This window comes from Pagrus pagrus (assembly GCF_965226575.1).
Source record: "Pagrus pagrus genome assembly, chromosome: 15".
Lineage (NCBI taxonomy): Eukaryota > Metazoa > Chordata > Actinopteri > Spariformes > Sparidae > Pagrus > Pagrus pagrus.
Window position 1 is genome coordinate 18,449,824 of NC_140199.1, and position 22,086 is coordinate 18,471,909.

General features: G+C 46.5%; 1 protein-coding gene across 2 annotated transcripts in view; it reads right to left on the reverse strand.

The window, feature by feature from the left end:
• The window catches only part of jag1b (jagged canonical Notch ligand 1b), a 110,041-nt gene that overhangs the window by 5,702 nt on the left and 82,253 nt on the right, over positions 1 to 22,086 (reverse strand). The window contains exons 2-22 of one of the 2 annotated variants that reach the window (XM_084376127.1): positions 21,593 to 21,898; positions 15,107 to 15,158; positions 12,493 to 12,750; positions 11,917 to 11,977; positions 9,565 to 9,695; positions 9,348 to 9,467; positions 7,361 to 7,474; positions 7,162 to 7,275; positions 6,951 to 7,064; positions 6,478 to 6,524; positions 5,818 to 5,991; positions 5,242 to 5,392; positions 4,132 to 4,296; positions 3,775 to 3,888; positions 3,522 to 3,635; positions 3,231 to 3,344; positions 2,701 to 2,817; positions 1,951 to 1,978; positions 1,435 to 1,520; positions 732 to 845; positions 529 to 638 (exon numbers count right to left, since the gene is read on the reverse strand). In XM_084376127.1, coding sequence (XP_084232253.1) covers positions 529 to 638; positions 732 to 845; positions 1,435 to 1,520; positions 1,951 to 1,978; positions 2,701 to 2,817; positions 3,231 to 3,344; positions 3,522 to 3,635; positions 3,775 to 3,888; positions 4,132 to 4,296; positions 5,242 to 5,392; positions 5,818 to 5,991; positions 6,478 to 6,524; positions 6,951 to 7,064; positions 7,162 to 7,275; positions 7,361 to 7,474; positions 9,348 to 9,467; positions 9,565 to 9,695; positions 11,917 to 11,977; positions 12,493 to 12,750; positions 15,107 to 15,158; positions 21,593 to 21,898 — 2,604 coding nt within the window. The remainder of the gene's footprint in view (positions 1 to 528; positions 639 to 731; positions 846 to 1,434; positions 1,521 to 1,950; positions 1,979 to 2,700; positions 2,818 to 3,230; positions 3,345 to 3,521; positions 3,636 to 3,774; positions 3,889 to 4,131; positions 4,297 to 5,241; positions 5,393 to 5,817; positions 5,992 to 6,477; positions 6,525 to 6,950; positions 7,065 to 7,161; positions 7,276 to 7,360; positions 7,475 to 9,347; positions 9,468 to 9,564; positions 9,696 to 11,916; positions 11,978 to 12,492; positions 12,751 to 15,106; positions 15,159 to 21,592; positions 21,899 to 22,086) is intronic. The other variant, XM_084376128.1, reaches the window with a different exon arrangement.

Sequence of the window (22,086 nt, forward strand, 5' to 3'; positions counted from 1 at the left end):
ATGTTTAACTTGGTCGCATGTACAGGCCGAGATCATTTTCACCCCATGATCCATTTTGTTCCTGAGGGGAGCGGTATCAGTGAGGCACTATTGTTCATCTGGTGGTTAGATGAGCATAAGATTGATGGCACTACTTCAGGCCTCTACTGTAAATCAGCCAATCTTCACCCGGTGTAACTTTGGGGAAATTCTGAACTGGCATCTGATACAGATTTCTCACAGTGGCATTGTTTTTCTTTTCAGAACAAGCTGCATCATCTCGGTATGGAATCTGACACTCCCAAACCAACTCCACCCTGTGCGTGTGTGTGTGCGTGTGTGTGTGTGTGCGTGTGTTGTTGTGGCTCTACCTGACACCTCTGGAGACAATCACATTTAACCACCCCCAGTCTATAACTATTTATGCTCCACAGCTCTTCTCCCATAAGTAACAATGACATCATGCACTTCACAGCTGTATAGAGCCATCATAAATACTTCACCCACTACATTTAGTAGTAATTGCAGAGCTGGTTTGTTCAGGCATACCTTTGTGCACACCACTTTCCCATTGGAACAGTGGCAAGTGTTGCAGTCTTCGTCCCATTTGACTCCATCAGGGGTGACGTGTCCATTCACAGAGCAATGCTTTCTTGTCACTGTGTTAAACACAACCACAGTATTAGAGATGTAACACAGAAGGTGTGTTTGTTATGTGGATTTGTTCTTTATCATCTAGTGAGGATTTGTACCTTCTTGGCAGTGGGGTCCAGTCCTGTCTGGTGGACACAGGCAGCGATATCCATTGATCTCGTCCACGCAGGTGGAGCCAAAGGCACATGGAGAGGACTGGCACTCGTTAATATCTGTCAAAGAGGAGAGGGGCGAGAGGTAAGAAATGGCTCCCTTTGAGAATAAAGAGCACAGCCAGACAGCACACAAATATTGAGTTAAGCTTTCAGCACACAAATCTAATTCCTAGGCTAAATTCACCGAGGTCATGTGTCATTTGAACAGTGCATTCACATACACGCCAGTTAATAAAAAACAAGCAAACATGCTTTAAATCAGCCCTGGACGTCTCTGCCCCATGCAGCTTTATTAAAGGCAGCATCATTAGCAGGTATGCAGGAGCTAAAGGCTGGACTTAGCAGAACAAAGGGTTTGCAATGGGAAAGAATGTGGCCATCTGAAAGCCTTTAAGAGGGAAAACAATCTGTGTAATCAGTGTCAGAGAGCATGGCTGATTAGCTGTTGGCCTGCTAAGCCGGTTTCCCCCAGGGACAGCAGCAAGGCCCGGTGGAGTGACACCGAAATGGCTCGGCCTGGCCCGCAGCCCAATGCACAGATAATTGGCCGGCTAGACCTTCCATTTGGAGGGACTGCAGCGGTCCCGCGGCCCTGGCCTACTCTGACAGGGATCAGGGAGGAGTGGGAGGCACGGTTAATACTCACTGATCCGACAGTCTGGACCGGCGAAGCCTGAGGCGCACTCGCAGCGGTACCAGTTATCCCCGTCGACACAGGTTCCGCTGTTGTAGCTGCAGGGGAAAAAAGAGGCGTGAGACTTGAGTTTGTATCCGAGGATACCCTCGGGCTTGTTTCACAGACGGACATTTATACATCATTAAACCATTTCAGACTGGAATTCTCTCACCAGTCAACATATAATAACAAATTCTCTAAAGCATTTAAGGCAATCAGACTTGTTCCTTTCATTGGACAAGTGCACATGGGTTTGGGAGTGAGCTCCAGTGGCGTGTGGTTAAATAGCGCTTGGGAGTTCACAAAAGAGGGTTAGATGATTGCGTCCCAGGAATGACAGGGATGGGTGCAAACCTGGTTCTCAGCAGAGACACGGCGAGAGAGATAGAGACAGAGCTAACGCCTGCAGGTGAGAAACTACGATACAGGAGGAGCAGCCTGTTTATATCTGTTTAAATCTACAGGAAATGTTTGGCTTCCACTTACCATGGGTGGGGACTGCAGTCGTTGGTATCTGAAAGAGAAAAAAAAAAAAAGGTAGAAAGGGAGGGAGAGAGACAGAAAGTAGTGAGTGTGTTGTTTTCTCTCTCTCTCTCATGTATGACTATTTAGCACACATGACAGCAGAGCACGTCTGAGCTTGCGTGTGCAGAGGCGTGTTGCGCCTGGACGCCGCACAGCCTGATTGCTCTGCCTTATTAACACCACAGAGCAAACAATAGAGTCGGCTCTCACCCTAAAAAAATGATTTCCAGCTCCCCCCACCACCACCGACAACACCTCCACACCCAGATTCCCACCCCGGCTGCTTCTCCCTCCCTTACAAAAGTCGGGGAATTTATGTTTTTGGAGTACATGCGTACAGGGGAGGCCAGGGAAATGGAGAACAAGCCGACATGTCACTGTTTGGACAGGAATGCAACAACTAGAGGGGAGAGAGGGGTGTGTGTTGGACAAGGCGGAGGGTGGAGGGGGGGGTGGAACATCTGTCTCCACTTTCCTGAGCCCCTTTCTCCCTCCTCCTTCTTGTTCTCCTCTCATGGCCGGCAGCAGCCAGGGAGAGAGGAAAGAGATTTAAAAAAAAGGTAGAGATCAAGAGGGGATGGGAGAGTCTGATTTAATCAGATGCAGGACTTCACCTCTGCACTTGGTAGCAGGAGGTTTATCATCATTTTATAGCAATAACTGTCCACTTTTATCCCAGCTATCTGGCATTCCACTTTAAGGAGCACTTACTCTGGGTGCACGTGGGACCTTCCCAGCCTTCTTTGCAGACGCAGGTGAATGACTCCCCGGTCACCACACAGGTACCTCCATTCTCACATGGGTTCGGCAGACAACTTGAGTTTTTGGCTGAGAATGAGAAAAGAAAAGAAGAGTTTTTGCAAAAGATTATCAGTGGAATCAGCGCTCGTAAACCTTAAACAGTCACAGGAGACTGCCGTTGGTTTGGCTTTTTTCAGTGGGTTTCCGTTTTTTTCTCTGAGGGAATCTGCATTCCACGACTTTGAAGTGTATTGTCAGTGCAATCAGGGATTTTAAGCGGATATCTGTCAGCACTCCCATAAGAGCGAGAAATGGGCAAGGAGGCAGATGAGAAGGGAGGGAGCGTTGACAGAGTGAAGGGATAAAAACTGTTTGTGGACCCCGGAGATCTGACAGATCTGATGAAAATCTGAGACAAGACGGAGCTCTCCCACAGACAAATCATCTGCGTGTGTAAATATGAAACATTAAATCAAACCGCCTGTGACTGTGTGACTCACCTATGTTACATGTTGTACCCTCCCACCCTGGGGAACACTTGCATTGGAACGTGTTGCCCTCGTCGTGGCAGGTGCCACCGTTGTTGCATGTGGCTTCATCGCACTGACTTTCGCCTGTGGGGAGAATTAAAAATCTTCAAAGGTTGCTTGAGCGGTACACTCACATGATTTTGAATAAATGCACGCACACTGTATAGAAGATTCTGTAATTACATACAGCCATAAGCACATACCATGAACCTGCACAGGCAGACTACACGGGTGTGGAAACAACAAAAATAGGGCTCTTACGGGAGTGGCACGTCTTTCCCTTCCAGCCATTCTTGCACACGCAAAAGAAATCAGTCACCAGGTCTTGACATGTCCCTCCATTATGACAGGGGCTGGTGCTGCAGTCATCGATGTCTAGTGGAGACATCGAACAGGATAGTGATTTACGAGCATCACAATCGTCAAATGTTTATATGTTGACGCATTATTGAACAGACAGCATGAGCAAGGTGTTGGTTTGTTTTGAGGTCATGGGATATGAAGCTCTACTCACTGATCTCGCAGTGGTCGCCTTCCCAACCGTCACGGCAGATGCACTGGTACACGCTGACTTTGTCGATGCAGGTGCCTCCATTGCTGCATGGGTTACTCTCACAGTCATTGATGTCTGAAATGTAAAAAAAAAAAAAAAACATGAGCTGAGAGACTGAGAAAGAACAACTTTGAGGAAGTTTTTCCTTGCAGAGTCCAACCTGATATATCACCTATTATTGATAATAACTTATTTATCAGTTTTATGTTTTATTATGCATTTGTAAATGTATGTATTTTTCATTTTTCAATGTCATTTCGTTGTATAATGATAGATAAACTGAATCTTGTATTCTGTGTTGTGCTTGTGGACTCTTACTCTCATGGCAGTAGGTGCCTCTGAAGCCCTCCTGACACTCGCAGCTGAACTGACCCCCGGCCTGGCTGCGACACTGGCCGTGGGGTCCGCACACGTTTGATGAAATGTAGCGCTCTCCACCTGGTGTGCTGTTAGACGCCACGGCGACAGTGCAGCTGTCAATCACTGCAAAGAGTAGAGACAGTTAACGGGTGAAACTAGTGATGATGCCCATTTAAAAACTTGTTATAATCATTGAAATGCAGTTTGTGTCTTCCAGATAGGGGGGGAACTTAGGTTACTGCTTTCTAGTCAGACTTGTCTGTTCACAAAAGTGTGATGGAGCCAACAAGTGACAGGGAACAAGAGAGATGATGAGATTAAGGACGTGATCTACAAGTCAACAGGCCCTTACGGATCATAATCCCAGCAAGTCGGTTCAAAATTCCCATACGCTGAGAGAAACTGTATAATATAAAAAAAAAAACTGACTGATAGAAGCAACAGCGATAAGCTGTTATGCTTTCATAAGCAATTCAGAGTGATCTTTTTCACTCTGCTCTGAAATCCCTTCCTTTCCCCCTGTCTGATCAGGTTAGGAGAGCTGGCTGAATTTGCTCCCCCGTAATCACTTAATTCTTGCCAAGAGCAGAGAGAATCTCACCGTCTGGTATCTGACTCCGTGGTTGGTCCACTCACTCAATTACACACACACTCACACACACAGAAAAATGTGCACATTCATTGAGGGGGAAAGAGAAGAGGTAGCCCACCAAGTCATTACCAAGAACACACACAGTGCTATCAGCCTTTTGCCAGATTTTCAAGGAACTCAGAGGAGGGGGAGAATCATTGGAAAAGCTTTGCTGAGGAGGTGGAGGGGGGCATTCATCAAGGGAGCTCCGCTCAGAAAAAAACTGCTCACCTTGGCCAAGAAACTTCAATGCATGAAACTTAAATATAGGTATTGCCCTCATGGGAATACTGTGGGCAAAGTGTTTCAGGCAAATGGTGAAGACCTGGCCTTATTCAGCGTTTTACTACAGCACGCTACGCAGATCACTTTACAGAAATGTTCTGGAAAAAGACAAAGAGTGAAAAGCTTGTGGTTACTGCAGGCCGGAGACATACCTTTACACGTGGTGGTGCGACAGTGGTCTTTGAGGTGAGAGCAGTTCTTGCCCTCGTAGTCTTCGGGGCAATCGCAGTAGTAGTCTGTGGCCCGGTTGAAGCAGGGGGCTCCGTTCTGACACGGGTTGGGGGAGCAGTAATCGATATCCAGCTAGGGCAGAAAGGTATTGAATAGAGAGCGGTGAACCTGATAGCTGACATAGTTTCTGCTACACTAAACAGAGCAAAACCCACAGCATCCTCCCTACAGGCTGTGCCAGGAAACAACACACGCACAGCACTTGGAGGAAGGGGGAAAAACAAGGCAGAGACATAGGAGCCGTCCTCTGAGTCTGGGCTTCAGCACTGAGGAATGTATCCCGCTGTAGCCAGGAGCAGCTTCAACAAAGCACTCCCTTTTAAAAAGGAGGACTGTGGAACAACAGCCATTTAAGAGGGTGGGGCAGGAAAACTTTACAACGAAACCAAAGATACAGCAATGCTGGCAGAGAGGGGGCTGTGGGGAGGGCAAGGGCTGATGCTAAATGATAGCAGTGAGGATGCATGTCTGAGATCGTGGTGGGAGCCGTGTCTCACCTGGCACAGATTTCCTGAAAAGCCAGTCAGACACAGGCACTGGAAGCTGTTCACTTCGTCCTGACAGCGCCCGCCGTTCAGGCACGGCGAGCTCGCGCATTCGTCGATGTCCCTCTCGCAATGCTCGCCAGCGAAGCCAGGGGGGCACACACAATGATAGCCGTTTACCAAGTCCTGGGAGAGAAGAACCAGGGTTAACCTCACGCAGCCACAAATTTGATTAACTGCTTTAACAGGGTGGGGTCCAAACAATAACTGTCAAACCAGAGCGCAGAATGAAGAGCGAGGCTGAGATGGGGGGGGAAGGGCTGCGACAAGTTTGGAGGAACATTATCACAGCTCCGCAATTATTTCAACACATTTTCCTGGCATGGGCCCAACACAATAATGTTTATGGTAATTCAATCTAGTGTGGTCAAGAAACTTGCGTGTCCCTCCCTCAGAAACCCCTCTGAACCCACTCCCCTCAGATTTGATTTCAGAGAGGAATTCCACAACAATTCCACTGTCGGTTTAGAGAGAACAATTTACAGCAGCTATTTATACAACCGCTGTAAATGTCTCGGGCTTCGAGAAAAAAGACAATAAAACAAACAAACAAGCTGGCAAACGGAGCAGCGATACCAGATAAAGCTGGATGGTTCTTGACCCAACACGTACCTTGCAAGTTCCCCCATTCTGGCACTGGTCCTTGCAATCGTTTATATCTGGGAGGGAAAACAAATCAGAGGATTAATTCTGAACAGCTTGACTAAATAGTCTGTCTTTGAAAACAAGTCTGTGCTTTATGTTTCCCATGCTAGGGGCCTTTAAAAACATTGCCGGAGCTACAGAGCGCTCTGCAAGAGTTGGATAGCGCGGCTGCGGAATCAGTGCAACACAGAGTATTGAGCAATCCTGTCTGCTGCCAAGTGAAACTAGTCCTGGGATTGTTTTGAGCCACCTCTAATCACCGCAGCCTTGGCCACACACAGGGCTAATAATGATACAGCAGATTCATTTACACTGCAGGAAAAAGGCTGCGCTTGTGCAACTGTTTGCTTCAAGCCTTCATATTACAGCTACAATGAACAGAGGGGAAGAAATAAAAGAGGCTGGAGCTGGACAGCTGCAGTCGACAGCCTTCAACTCACTGATGTCGCAGTTCTGCCCCATCCAACCAGGGATGCACTCGCAGAAGTATCCACCAATCAGGTTGCGGCATGAGTTGGCATTGACACAAGGCTTGCTATCGCATTCGTTGGCATCTAGAGAAGGAGAGAGAGAGAGAGGGTTTGTGGCATTTGCATGTGCAGCTGACAGGCGTGAAGTGGTGGAAAGAAGAAAAGAGGCCGGGCGGCTCACCTATCAGACACGTCTTCCCCGTCCACTGTGAAGGACAGTGACACTTGTAGCCGTTCACCAGATCCTGGCAGGTTCCACCGTGATTGCAGGGGTTTGGAGAGCAGTCGTCAATGTCTAAGTATAAGAAGTCAACTCTGGTTAGTCAACGTGATTTTTTTCTACGAGACATTTAATGGGTGCAGGTTGAATGCAGTCTTACTGATGGTGCAGGAGGGGCCGCTCCAGCCTGGCGCACACTGACATTCGTAACCTTGGCTGGTTTCTGAACAGCTCCCTCCATTGGAGCATGGATTGGACAGACAGGCATGTTCCGCTAGAATGAGAAAGAGTCATTTGTGAAAACAGGTCACACACACACACACACACACACACACACACACACCAAGTGAGTCATTTTAAAGAGGAAAATCTGCCCTTCGATACTCCTTTTTTGTCAATTTATGTGATCACATTTGAAAAATGTACCATGTTAAACAAACTTTACCCTTTTTGGTTGATAACCTGATACTAAGATTGATGTTTTTCTGTTATTGTAGCTGCCATGAGTATATTTCACTGTGACATCCCAATGCACGGTGACTCACAAGGAAACAAATCAGATGCAAAAATGCATTTCAGCTCCAGACTCTCATCCTTGGAAAACCTCACTCCTCTGTCAGCAGAGGGGGTTGACTCCTTCCCTCACCCATCACCTCCCCCCTCCTCTTCCCCTGCCCCAAAAGCCCGCTCAAAATCCCCCCCATCTCACTCTCATTACCCGCCCGGCAGACCACACCACCAGGAAATCATCTTTCATGCTAAGTTGACCTGACCAACGCACCGTGACTTCCCTCTGACTCCCCCCCCCATTCTTCTTCTGAGAGGCGGCACAAGATGAGAGACTGGCGGGAGGGCAAGCGGGAGGGGGGGGGCGGTGCTGCCCTGGAGTTTCTCCTTTATGGACGAGTTAAGGATGAGTGGGTCCTAAATGAATCAAAAATGAATGATTCACTCAGGGAATAACTTGGCGGTTGGAGGTGATCAGTGGACGGCTCTTGGTATGCCCCAGGGAGGAGGGACGGGGGAGAGGATGCGGTGCTGCACCCTGGGGCCTCTCTGTGTTACAATAGCCTGACGTATCCTCCGGTCTGAGGACCTCCTGTTACGAAGGGCACGGTTTCCTGACATCTCTGCAGTTAAGCTGTCAGCACCCCGCGAGGCTCAGATTTAATGAGGAAAAAACCATCATCTCCATGGTAAGTGTTCGTAGCAGCTGAACCTTAGCTCCACACCCATCTGTCTCGAGTGCCTGAGAGGAGCGAAGGGATGACCGGCCGCTGAAGATCAAACTGGTGGATTACCTGACTTGGGGGCCACTCACGCTGGAGTGGAAACAGATTATTGCCGAGTTACCACCTCCTCTGATTACAAACTCGAGGCACCTCTGACCTTTTGTCTGTAAGCTCAGCGAGCTCAGACCTCTCCCACTTATTACCCCTGCAAGCATGAGTGTAACATCCCATGAGATTACATCTTTTATTTTCATTTTAGGTTCCAGATGTAAGTAGTCATAGAAGTTCTGGGGATGTTGAGGCGGCTTTGCTCGATTTTTTAGCAACATAACTAGACCCACACTTCAAGGCTTTAAAGGGGCAGTCACCTGATTTCGTATTGCACTTCCATAAAGTTTGGCGACTTGCAAGACAAAGAATGAAACAAAGAATGGTCAAACTCAAAGCAGAAGAGGACAAGATATTCTGACTCTAAAAAAAAAAAATAATAATAATAACTGGCACCTACATGTCCCATACTGTTTCTTCATACCTGGTGACATTGTCAGTTATTTTCTTAGATTTAGGCTCCCTACTAGGCCTCTCATGATAATTACCGTATTGACTTATTGTACATCTACTGTCATTTTTGCTAACCTCGATATTGCACGTGTGTTTACACGCATTTTTGTTTATGTGAGACCTACACCAACATGACACCAGAATAAAAGGCAGGGTTTATGTTTTGTTTCGGTTCTGTGGTTGTATTTATTTAAGATATTTTAATTTTTTTCACATTCCAATGTCGGAAAGACAAACTACTGTTTTCACAGGCTGAGAGGTATTCATGATGAGTAACCTGGACTTTACCCTTTAAATCAGTTATGTACCCTTTAAAGCTGGCTAGCAATAACAAGAGTTCTGACTGTCACTCACCTCTCTCACAGTTGGCACCAGAGTAGCCTTCAGCGCACGTACACTGGTACTTGTCAGGTCCTGTATTGATGCATGTCCCTCCGTTCAGGCATGGCTGGTGAGTGCCACAGTAGTTCAGATCTGGGAAAAGGGGTGTTTCGCACAGCGTTAGTTTGTTTTCACACAACACAGGCCGCCCCTACAGCGGCCGAAACTGAAATCGGAGACGGGAATTAACCTTTATCGCAAAGGTGGCCGCCCCAGTTGGTGTCGCACAGGCACTGCCACGGCTCTACACAGGTGCCATGTACACAGCCAGGGTGAGGGATGCACTTGTCACAGTACTGGCCCTGCCAGCCATACAGACACCTGCAAGACACACACAGAGCCATGCCATCAGCCTCAGAGGTGGGACATACAACAGGTATCAGCCAAAATACACACACACACAAACACACACCACAGCGACACATGCAAAACACTGAGGCAAATTCACAAAAACACAGTGAGGTCAGATAATCCCTGTGGTATCTGAAAATGCTAATATCTTAATCTTCTGTTTATTCCAAATTCCTTCACAAGTAGTACAGCGATAATCTGAACTTAATGAACTACACGTTAGCATATGCAGCATGTAACTGCACAAATGAAACAAACAAAGAGGCAGTATTCTTGCCCTCACAATTGGGCTGAGTCTTTAAAGACCACAAATGAATCTTAAGTAGCAGGGTGTTTATGCAACAGCTTTTAAACAATACTTGGGGACAGGGAAACAGAGGAGCATTTAGCATTTTACCAAACAGAAAAAAAACAAAACACTAAATTACAGTTCCATTGGGACCTTTAGCACAGCTAACATTAGCATGCGGCCAGACGCTCCCTTTAACAAAACCGTGCCTGTGGCTTGGCAGTAGCGACATCCCAGCAGAGTTCAGCCCTCATCTCGGCTGTTACACTGCAGCTCATCCTGGTTCCCATGAGTCAGGAGTCGGGCTCGTGCCCTGAGGCGGAGGAGGGGAAAGCAGCTTGCTGACCACTGAAATGTCCAGGTCCATAATTACACTGATAACGCTACCCCTTTTTCTTCCTGGGCTCCATAATTAAGACAGCAATCCAGCCTGACTGATAAGTCTGCTCTTTAAAAAGGTGGTGATACAGTTGCTGCTGTGGAGCCGAGCGACAGGAAACATAGTGTCCCTCTGGGGGGAGCGCCGCGCTGATTAGCCCCGAGAAACGGACGGACTGTAAAAATAAACGCGGTGGTTAAGTAAACCTCAGTCTGTGATTAAAGAGGCTATTCTTAAAAGTGTGCTAATCCTCTCCATGAGAAGCAGGGAAGGATTCCTCAGCAGGATCCCAAATCATTTACAGTTATTACACAGCCAAATTACTGGGGAATGTGAACTTACATTGTGAAGCACTGCTGATGCACATAAAGATTTCAACCCTAGAGATTAAAACAGACCTCTTTAGAGAATCTGTATGGTTGTGGCTGTGCAGTTAATGCTTTTCAAGCCAATTGTGTACAGGTGCACTGTTATTACTCTACTGGCAACAATGAAAGCCGAGGGCGTCTTTAGAAACTCCACTGCTAAAAGAAAATCCCACGGAGCTTCATTAGCTGTGACTCGGCTGACTTAATGTTGGTGACAAAGAGCCTGCAACCAATGTTGCTATGTACTGCTGTTGATTCACACTACAGCAGCCCAATGATGGGAAACTACTCACTGACTACAGCAGTAGTAGAGCTTGCTTGGAGGGTTTATTGGCAGAGCGCATATAAAACAAGTTAAACCCAGAGCTTTAAATATAGCCACACCTGTACAGACTAAAGCAATTGAACCTCCTGTTCTGCCAGTGGCCACACAAGCACTTACAAGAAACCTGATGATGTCAAAAGCTTGGGAAAAACAACAAAGCTGCGGCACAAAATGAACAAACCTGATCGTCCCTGTGCTTGATTTGCGGCCAAATCAGACAACTAAGAAAGCAACCAGCGCCTGAGCTGTGGGAAGAGTTGGGCAGTGCAGGGCCTCCTCCAGGATGAGGAGGAGATACAAGTGTTACTGCACACAATGCCCCAGCTCTGATATCCATCTGCGCCTGGCTTTTCCTCTGGCTGTGTGCATAAACAGCACTAGGAAGCCATTAGCTACACAAACAATACACTTTAAGGCTCATCCGAATGTTACACATGATTGGACTGATAACGCTTGCCTCATTAGAGGGAAACACATAGGCTACATTTCCAACATGGAGTCTTTGGCGGCGGGGCCTCTCGCGTTTCTCAGACTGGCAGCTCTGGTCTAAAGCTCCATAAGAGATTTTACAGCTCAGCCCGCGTCTCTGCTAAAGCCCGGGTACTGATAGTCTCTTGGCCAGAACAACAGGCACGTACAGGGAAAGACCCATGCCATGACAGAACCGGTGCTTGGACTCAATCCCTACATATCTGACTGATCCGCACCACATGCTTCTGGCACCAGCCTCCGTAAGAAGTAGAGGCACTTGAACAAAACCATGTTTGACATTTTACGTGTAAAAGTGCAGTAAAACCATCAATAACACACTAATAAATCACAGAACTTACTTGCATCCTCCTGGCTCCTTACATGATCCATGTTCAGTGCTGCAGCCTTGTCTACATATAGCTAGAAGAGGAAGAGGAAGAGGAAGAATCACTGCCTGGTAACTGATTCAAACTTAGCTCCATTTTTTAGCACGTTTTAATTATAGCCGTAAACTATCTAATTACCACCCTGTATGACATTTCAGTCTGCAAGAATAAACACTGCTGTCGACAAACAATCAAGTTTGCCCTGCTGTACAACACAGTAAAATATTTAATAGGAAATTGACGGCTGCCCAGTCTGATTTCCTGAAGGGTAAGAGTTTATTCCTGGTCATACAGGCAATGAAAAGCTTTATTTGAGAGGAAAAGGAAGGGGCAAATTGCTCTGAACGTGCAGAAACAATGTCTTCCATTCAGTGTGAACCACGCAACAGACAGCGCATCAGCATGAATCACAGATTACAGTCTGGCTGCTAGCTTTAGAGGACTCATTCATAGTCATAAATACTAATCCGACTGTCTCGGGCTGCTGTCTTGATCAGTATTTCCATTTAGAAGTGATGTCACACTTCGCTACATGTCTGCAGGGCTCACCTGTGTTGCAGTCAGGTCCGGACCAGCCTTCCAGACATGTCTTGTTTCCGTTGTAGTCGCACGTGTAATGCCCAAAGAACTCATCTCTGGGCCGACAGAACTTGTTGCAGCCGAAGCCGTAGTAGTGCTCGTCGCAGCTGACCCGGATCTGGTACTCGAACTGAGCCACCGGGCCGTTGTGTGTCAGCTTCTGCCAATGTGGGCTGGGGTTGATCATGCCGGAATGAGAGGCTTTCTCAATCAACTTCCCATCTGCGCCTGTAATGTCATCACAGACCGCAAAATTCTTGTAAAAAATGAAATTCAGTGTTCATCAAATGCATAAGCCAGGGAGAGATAAGTGGAATGCAGCATCCTACATTACGCACTTTGGGGTTGCAATGTTCTTCGTGATCATACAGTGGGAACCCAAAAATGCCCCAAAAATTTAGACACAAATTGCAGAAGATCTCTCAGATAGCAGATTATATGTAATTAAGGCAACTATGTGTGCTGGAGAGGAAGAAAAGTACAAGGAGGAAATGCAGAAAAAAGGAAAAGGCTGCCTGTAATGAGCACTCTTAACTGCTTTTTTTCTCACGCTCCCTCTTCCAACTCTCCCTGCTTGGTTTCTGATTCTCAGGTTTACAGCTTGAGGATATTACTGGTCTCAGATGCTGCCCTCTGCATCTGCTCAGGCGAGGACAGAACCCGCAGCCGCCATAAATTACAGCGCGAGGAGGACACCGATGCCACAGTCACTGCTGGGAAGCCTGCCAGTGTGCCATCAGCACTTTTCTCCAGGCTCTCATATACATTCTTGTACTAACAGCAGTCAAAAAAAGGCCTCGAGTAAACTTGTTTTCACACACTTACAAGTATCTATCTTTACTTCAGATGCTGGAGCCTATGTTGTGTGTGCCTTTAAAACACACAGACCTAGACCCAGAAACAGACTCATTTTCTGATGTCAAACATGAAGAGTTCATGGCTCTGTCAAACGGGCAAGAGTTGACCTGAGAGCCGAGGGCTGTGAGGACACAAAGCAAACACACTCAAAGTGAGCAAACATCTTCAGCCCCATCTGCAGACGCTTTACTGAACACATACGTTAACACCACTCATACACTCGCACACAAAGTACTCGCTACTTGATATCCAAATCTTCCACCTGGGAGAGAATGAAAAATATGTCACAGCTATTATTTACTGCGCTCACATGAGCAGAGGTGGTTGACCGCTAGGTGAATCGCTCCTCTGTGTAGTATGATGCAATGCAATGCTGTGGGGTGGGGGCGGCCCACTGTCATTTATTTACTGTGCTGTGGTGTGTATAGGGGGAGTCGGGGGGTGGGTGTACTGAAATCACAGTGCCTGGTAACATTTCGCAGTGGTCTGGAATCCAGAGCTCAGCCGTGTGGCATTTCTCTACCGACCGCTGGCCTGCAGTGTCAGGAGTAGCACGTCCTCGCTACCTGCTGCCTGGCTCGAAGATAAACATAAATCAAGCAAACTTTATAAAGCTTGGAAAGCTCATGCTCCGGCACTGAAGTCATTTTGTACGGAGAAAATCTAAACTTTTCTCAAACGCTGATAGAAAATTTTACATTTTTCTCACTATAAAATTAAAATCAAGCTTTTAATTTAGATTAGAAACCAGGTGGCATTTAATTTTCAGTCCGGACAGCCACAACATATGAAGCTATCAGAACTGTGAGCTATCCTGGTGGAGCTCAGAGGGGCTTAACCAGCATTGACTGTGTACATTCAGGGGGCTTTTCACACCAATGCCCTAATAGCTCTCTGGGGAGCGGCAAATACAGCAGAAAAGACCGAAACCTTGTTGACCTCGAACAGACCTGCATTAAAAAGCAAGGCCCTCCTCCCCTCAGCTGGAATCGCCACGCTGTCGCCAATACGACCGCCGACCAGCAGGAATCCCAGCATAGTTAACGGCTGAAACCAAACCTGGCAACCAGAATTTAGATTCAGCACGTTACCGTTGTGATCTTCCCACTTTCATGGGAAGAACAGTGACCGTCTTCGAGGAGTACGCTAAAAACTCTTCCGCTGCACATGCTCAGTCTGCAGCCTACCTGTGCGAGACTAGCCTACAGGACACCGTAGCTCAGAGGCCTCGCCCCCTGGCTGGTCGCGGAGGCCGGATGAACTCTGTGTTTCACGCCTCGGTGACAGTGAGACAGTGTGACCCCAACCCTGGCTGGCAGCACCTGCCATCAGTCATCGGCCAAATGAAAACATTTTCATAGGGGTGCAGCCGGGCCCCCTCTGTACTCCTCCCCTCCTCTACCTCGCCACACTTCCTTCTCTCTGTCTGCACCCCTTCCCCCCCCGCTTCTTCCTTCTCTTCTTCTTCCGCCCCGCTTCCCTGTCCTGCTCTCCCGCCTTACAGGCACCTGTCAACACACTTTTCTTAGCGCAGACACGCACGCACACCCAGTGGACCATGTGGAAGAGGGCAGGGGGTTCAGGGAGAATAAACTTCCTTTTCTGACCTTCAGCACGACTCCTCCCAGACGTTGCCCTAAGGGAGGGAGGGGAGGGGAGGGGAGGGGGGAGACAGAAAAGAGAGGCGAAGGCAAGATGGAGATGCCAGACAAGGACAAACACTCACCACTGGTTTCATTGTTGAAGTCCAAGGCTTCCACTATCAAAGTGTAGGACCTCTGAGGAAGACAAGACGGAGATAAAAGAAGCGTTAGCCAAGAGCAGCATCATCAAGCAGTCACTGAATCACAAAACAAAACTGTAAACATGCTTCATAAAAATGTGCGGGAGACTGTAAAACTGTCGACTGCTTTTTGTTTGTTCGTTACCATGCAAACTAACTCGTACCAGGTTCCCCTTTCACAAAGAGTTGAAAATATTTTCTTTTCTAAATGTGTCGTTTTCCACACTTTCGGACTGAAAAACTAAAAAATCCTCTCTGGTTTCCCACAACCGTCACCGGCCTTGCCAATGAAGTTTCATCTCCCTCTCATTGAGTTAGTTCACAACGAGGCCGAGCACAAGAGGTGCTCACTGTTAGCTTACAACAATGGCCCTGTTGGTCTGATTAAGAGAGGATAAGCTTGCGGCGGTGCAGAGGTCTCTGCGTCACAACGATTAGGTTGACGGACACATGGGCAGTGGTCTGGTCTAGCTGGACACCCACCCAGCAGGAGGGTGTCTGATGCTCCAGAAAACAGCCAGATATAACGGGGCTGCACGGGACAGACTCTTGAGTAAGGACTACAATAAAGGACGGTGCATCCTTCAATGCTTAAAATATGTCTTCACATCTCAGCCTCGCTCTCTTTCGAAACGGTTTTTCCACATGTTTATAAAATGTGGCGAGAGAAGTCAGTGGATGATTTCCAATGTTCTGAGGAGGCACAGCCACTTTTGTTTTGCGGGGTATGAGGGATGTTCAGTGTTATGCTAATTTATAAACCTCTGTTACTTTGTACTAGGAATTGTGAACAATCCATCTGAAGTGCTTAGTAAGTACATGCTTCTTAGGAAAAGTCAACATGGGCAGAAAAAATCACGAGACACAAAAACAATATAAGTGTTTGTGACAGTGAGGCAGAGAGAGACTGAATGAGCGCTACACTCTGGAGGGCCTGTCTTGATTTCAGCACTCCCAAAAACGCTTTGTCCGATTCGGGGTCGGTAGCGCTCACACCGATATCGGCTTACACATTCACGCTGCCCTGTGCCACAGCCATGAGGGAGACGGACAACGGCAGACTCGGAGAGAAAGTATGCGATTGTGAGAAAAGTGTAATCCACTTACAGTGCTCAAGCATCCACTAGAAACACCTACTTGTTATATTCACACACATGCTCCCCCCTAGCAGCGCGGCTCAGAGGCATTTCAGAAATTCTGCATGGCCACTGTGGCCCTCTTTGCTGCGATGACTTCATGGTAAACAAACCTGCAGAAAAGGAAACCCCCTGTTCGCTTTCAACAAAAAGGAAAAGGGAATGAGTCACTCTCCTGAATCTTTTTACATGGCTTCACCTTGTTTTGTCAGGCATTCAACTTTCCATCTTTCCAGGAGACATTTGTCTCATCCCGTGCCAATAGTTCACTGCAATCAGGACAGCTATTATCTGAAATGCAGGGCTCATCAGCAACACAGGCTTTACGGTACATTCTGACTCAAAATTGGCTGCAATCACTTGACACAGAACTTGAGTGAGTCAGTGGTAATGTGATACCTGGTCATCAACAACTACAGCTAGTTATTTTAACACTCAAGAACAAGACTCCTCTCACTTTCCTTCCAGCATTAAGCAGTATCATAGCTTTGCTTTAATGTTCACCTTTTTCCAATTTTTCCAGAATATACAACTGTCTTCACTCCCAACTGCATGTCCACATACACTATTGACATATTTGTGGGTTGCCACCCAAAACACATCCCACATATAGTATGACTTGATGTCATAAACGCAGTGAGCTCATTCTAATAACGTGAACATCATCAATTCACACATATGATGAACAAGTAGGTTGAACCGCCTCTGCCGAAATTTTAATATTAATCATCATTGCAACAGTAAATTGACGTGGTTGTGACTAATATGAGAAGCCGCAAATTGGGGAACTTAACTTTCTGGCATTAGAATTTGTTTTTTCTTCCTACAGTAGGTTCACCCTTCAGTGACCTCTCAAACAATCGGAGCATTTTTTAAGATTATCTCTTAACAGGCGGTTACGAAAGGAGGAACAACAGATTACTGTGAATACACAACAAAACTTCACACTCTGTCCACAGTGGTTGATGGGAAAAAAATAATCATGAAATCACTTTGTGGCCTGTTGTTTAACAGGTTATTGGCTGTTTCTTTATAGGTAGATAAACAAGAACATACTACACACCCTTTTCTTGCACGATTTCGACTTGCCTCAACATGGAAGCTATTGCAGCACTGTGTTCAACTTCACTGCACACTGATCACGATAAACCTTATTAAAGCACACAGCATTGAAACTTTAAATTTAAACGTAATGGGTAAGAACAGATACACATGTTTACTATTAACCTACTTGTCTGAAAGTCTCACTGAGTTCACAGCTAGTAAACCAGAGCTGCAGAGCTACAACAATGTCATACTGGCTTGATCTAACGAGTTGCCTCGCCATTATTGGGATTGTTTAGTTCCAGACCGAATAACTGCTTCCAGAAAGTGAGATACTGCCTGACTCCTCATTCACTAACACTCCATAACTCCCTGGCGGTTATCAGCTTGGAACCGTCTGCCACTGCCAGGTTCACTTTTCCCAGGCTCCCAGCTGACTCACAACTACGCTTTGAACTGCAGAGCGTGCACACAACACACACATACACGCACGCACAAACACACACAGGCACACACGTCCAAGTGCAATAAGTGTGGCCATATGTCTTCTTATCTTTCCCGGCCAAGCAGACACTGTCCAACAGACAAGCAACATGAGCGATAAAGATCATTCCAGTTCGAATCACAACGACTTGCCAAAGAACACTACTGAATCCTCTCAGTAGGGGAATTTTCCTAACACACACACACACACACATACACACACACACGGGCCTCTCATCCTGACCTTTTCTGAAAAATGGAGCCATCTGATGCACCATTAAAATGAAATCTAACAATATAAAAATACAAGCTTGTCTCATGGAAAGCAGGCAAAAGGCAAAGGTCTAAATAAAAGCAAGGCCAGACAGATTAGGCTGGTTTAGGCCTACACTGAGCACAGGGGAAATGTCAACAGTCCAGTCAAAGGGATGTTGACCTTCTGTATCAGTTATCCTGAGTCAATCACTTCAATGGTATCAAACTGAGATCTAACCAATGATTGGGACTGCAAAAGTAACACACCCTGTTTTGCCATAAATCCCAACAACAGTCATGAAAAGACAGCTCTCATTATCACCTTCAGCTGATGGACCTGGAAAGAAGGATTGGATTGTTTGCCAAGAGATTTTATTACAACAAGAGCTGGAGAAAGACTGTTGTACAATCGACAGCTTATTAAAAATACACAAGGTATGGCAGTTCAGGAATATGACGGAGCCTCACCCCGATGAAAGAATTTCACAGTTTGCCAGCTAAAAGAGGTGACACAGCAAGATTTTGGATCTCTCACAAGGCAAACAAGATCGAAACATGAACCCAGGACCAGGAACTACAGTCACATCAAGCATTTAACCAAACAAGCAGCCAGTCGTTTGTCTTTTGCAAGGGTCACTAAGCATTAAGGGAAACAAAAACAAGCCACAGGTGATACAAATCTATACGATATGTCGTGTTTCCATGCGCTTTGAAACAAATCTGATAAGCTGCAAAACCATTATGCAACGTCTCACTGACACAACACTGCAAGCACGCTGAAAAAGTCCTCGTTAAAGTAGAGGAGAGGGTGAGGTAGAAGGAGAGAAAAAAAAGAGAAAGAACACATTTCTCTTCCTTCTTTCACTTGAGTAATTTGCACTTAACTGCCACATCAGAGCAGACTATATAAAACAAACATGTCATTACTCCCACAGCTGCCGGCAGCGTTTGCCCTCGAGGCCGAGCCTATTGTTCCGCGACTCACCTGATCCCGGTTCTCAGACAGCTTTGACTTGTCAACACATCAATCACAGCCAAGCCAACGCGTTCCTGTTCTGAGAGGAAAATTATGCTGTTAAATATGGGCATAATTAAAGCAGAATTAGGCTGCTGGATCAACGAGATTAATCGGGACAGAACCCTGTTGACAAGTGAGCAGATAAGTGCTTCTAAAAGCTCGATCCAACCTCTAAAGGACCGACCCAGACCAATTAACAAAAGGTCCTCTCTTTCCTTGTGTGTACCATGGGTAAATATGCTGAGGTGGCCACAGAGGCAAGGTCACAGTTTGCCGGAGAGCCAACTTCATCACTGCTGAGTCTACTACAACTGCTTCCTGTTGCTTGCCCTGCGCTGGCATTACAGCTGCACTGCCTCTATTATGCTCTGTAATCCTCACTGTAGTCACTGAGGGCACACCATTGTCCCTGCTTGATACACTGTGAGGGCCCTCACTTCTCTGTGGGATAAAAGCACAACGCAGACATTGGCAAATCCATAAAAACAGCGATGCGTTAACGTCAAAGAAGCTCCAGCCGACGGCATTCAGCTGGACGCCTGGCTCTTGCCCTACCTGATCCGAGTACATGTGTGTAGCCTCATTAAGTGCAGCAGTTACTGTGGGTGGCAAGGTTAAAGCGATGAAATGCCTGGGGTCCAACCGAGCGTGACTTAAACAAAGCCCTTGGCCTGGACAAGAGGCCAACTTCATGCAGCTCACAAGAGAGGATGAAGGGGTGGGGGCTTCATGAACTCGGAGTACCCAACAACCCAATTGCACCACACTGCCATCTGTCCACAACAGCCAATCAACTGATGAAAAGGACAAAGAGTGATATCATACCTAACCTGACGATTGTTAATGTGCACTGAAGTAAAGCACTTGAAGTGAAGGACGAGAGAATCTAACGAGCTGCTCCTGTTCTTTCACACAAACCTCCAAACTCATGTTCTCTACAATAAAGTGGATTTTGAAATCATTTATCTACAGGTGAGATTTCTTACAATGGAAAAGCTTGTTTTACTGGCGAATAACCCCCTAGTTTTGGTATTCCCAAGAACACCCTTCCATTAGGTTTGGGGAGTTTGAAGTCAGAAAATAAAAAGGAGTACAGCTAGCCCAGTTCTCAGACTTGAAAGGGCACCAGGTTCCATTTCAATGTCAACAAGTGCTGTTTTCAAGCAGGAATGATTTCAAACCAGTAAGATGAAACTAATCTGGCTCCGAGCGTTCATGCCAACTTAGTGCTGCCATGGCGTGAAAATAAACAGAAACCTTTGTCTTTTGAAAAAGGTGTGAGGCGCCAGTGTCTAAGTGGAGAGCAAATAAAAAATACAGACCATATCAAATTGCACGCTGCCCTGCTGAGAACATTGTTTTACTGGCTATCGGATCATAGGGAAAAACACAAATCAAAATTATCTGCTCTGGCCCACAGGTAACACATAAAAATAAAAAGGAAGCCACACATGAGCGTCCAGTTCTTTCACTTATTCAGGCTGTTGGAGGCCATCGCTGCGCACAATGCTTGAAATTACAACAAGAACTTCCATCAGGATTGAGGTAAAAATAGCCTTGATGTAATTGGACACACACATACCAGCGGACTGTGCCTTTCACCCATCAGGCACAGTGGAGGAGTTTGCGGGCCAAGCTGTGGGGCCAGTCAGTCTGTGTGCACAGTCCTGCTTTTTTCACTACATCGAAATGCGCTCCAGCATGGCAAATCATATCTCTCACAGGGCTACAACACTCCCACAGGCCTGTCAGCCCCATTTATTTACTCTGCGAAGAAGAGCTGACACTTGAGGAAACCAGAAAGTGGGTTTTTCGCTCTGAAGTTACTGTAACTGTGCAACATGAGCAGCTGCCAGGGGGGCAAGAGGAGGGGGAATCTGGGAGAAGGCAGCTCACCCAACTTTTCATCTCCACATTTTATGTGTCGAATAAAGCCAGACATGGGAAAAAATTACATGAGGAACAATTCAAGAATGCATCGTAAAATGTCGTTTCCAACCAGTTTGTAGTCTGTAAAAGTTTTAAAGAGGAATAAACTAAAATGGATTTTTCTCTTGGAAATGTGATTTTTATTCTTGTCTAGAGGTTTTTAACTGTGGGTCATAATTTACCCACCTTTTTTCAGATTGAGGTTTGCTGATTTTACGCAAAAGCAGTTTAAAACTTAATTTAGACTGATCAGACAGGTCTGAGCCTGAAGGAGAAAAATACCTGCACCTGGTTAATTGGTGCAGATAATAAGGAGACCAGGGGGTCCTTCTTTAAGAGGATAATTCACAGGGAGACAGCTAACGAGAAAAAAAAAGAAACTCGTGCTTTGTTTGTTGTGCTTTCTATCCACCTTTTCAGGGGAGTGAGAATGACTGACTGACAGTAATTGCGCAGATTGCCCCGCAAACAGACATTTTCTCTTTTATTTGTTTGGAGAGGCGCGTCGGAAAACACACTTTTCTTTTCTTTTTTGGGGGTTTTGTTTTAAAGTCTCCAACTCACCGGCCAGGCAAAGCTGAAGGGCAAAACTATCCGGGATTTGTCATTCCTGACAGAGCTCTTGAAAGAAAAGGTATTCCCTCCGAGGACAGGCGTAGATCCCATTCCGAAGCTGCAGGGCCCTGCAGCAGAAACCCTCGACTGGTATTCCTTCAGGCAAACTTTAAAAAACGTATCGCACTCGTCCCGCGTGCATTTTCTATCCGCCGTGCTCCGTGTGCCATCACAACACATGCCGCTGAACAGCTCTCCGTTCACATTGTGCATCGATAAGATTTGCAACTCGAATTGTCCGGATCCCTCTGACACCTGTTGAGGGACAGCAGAGTGAGTGCAATGGAAAAACTCTGACCTCAAAAAAAGGTGAACACAATTTTTGAGTAAGGTTACATGTTAAATGTTAGCATAGCCGCGCGCACTTTCAGGCGACACCGCACCACACACACACACATGCAACCAAAGTGCACACAAACAGCTGAACTGAGTGACCCCTGTTT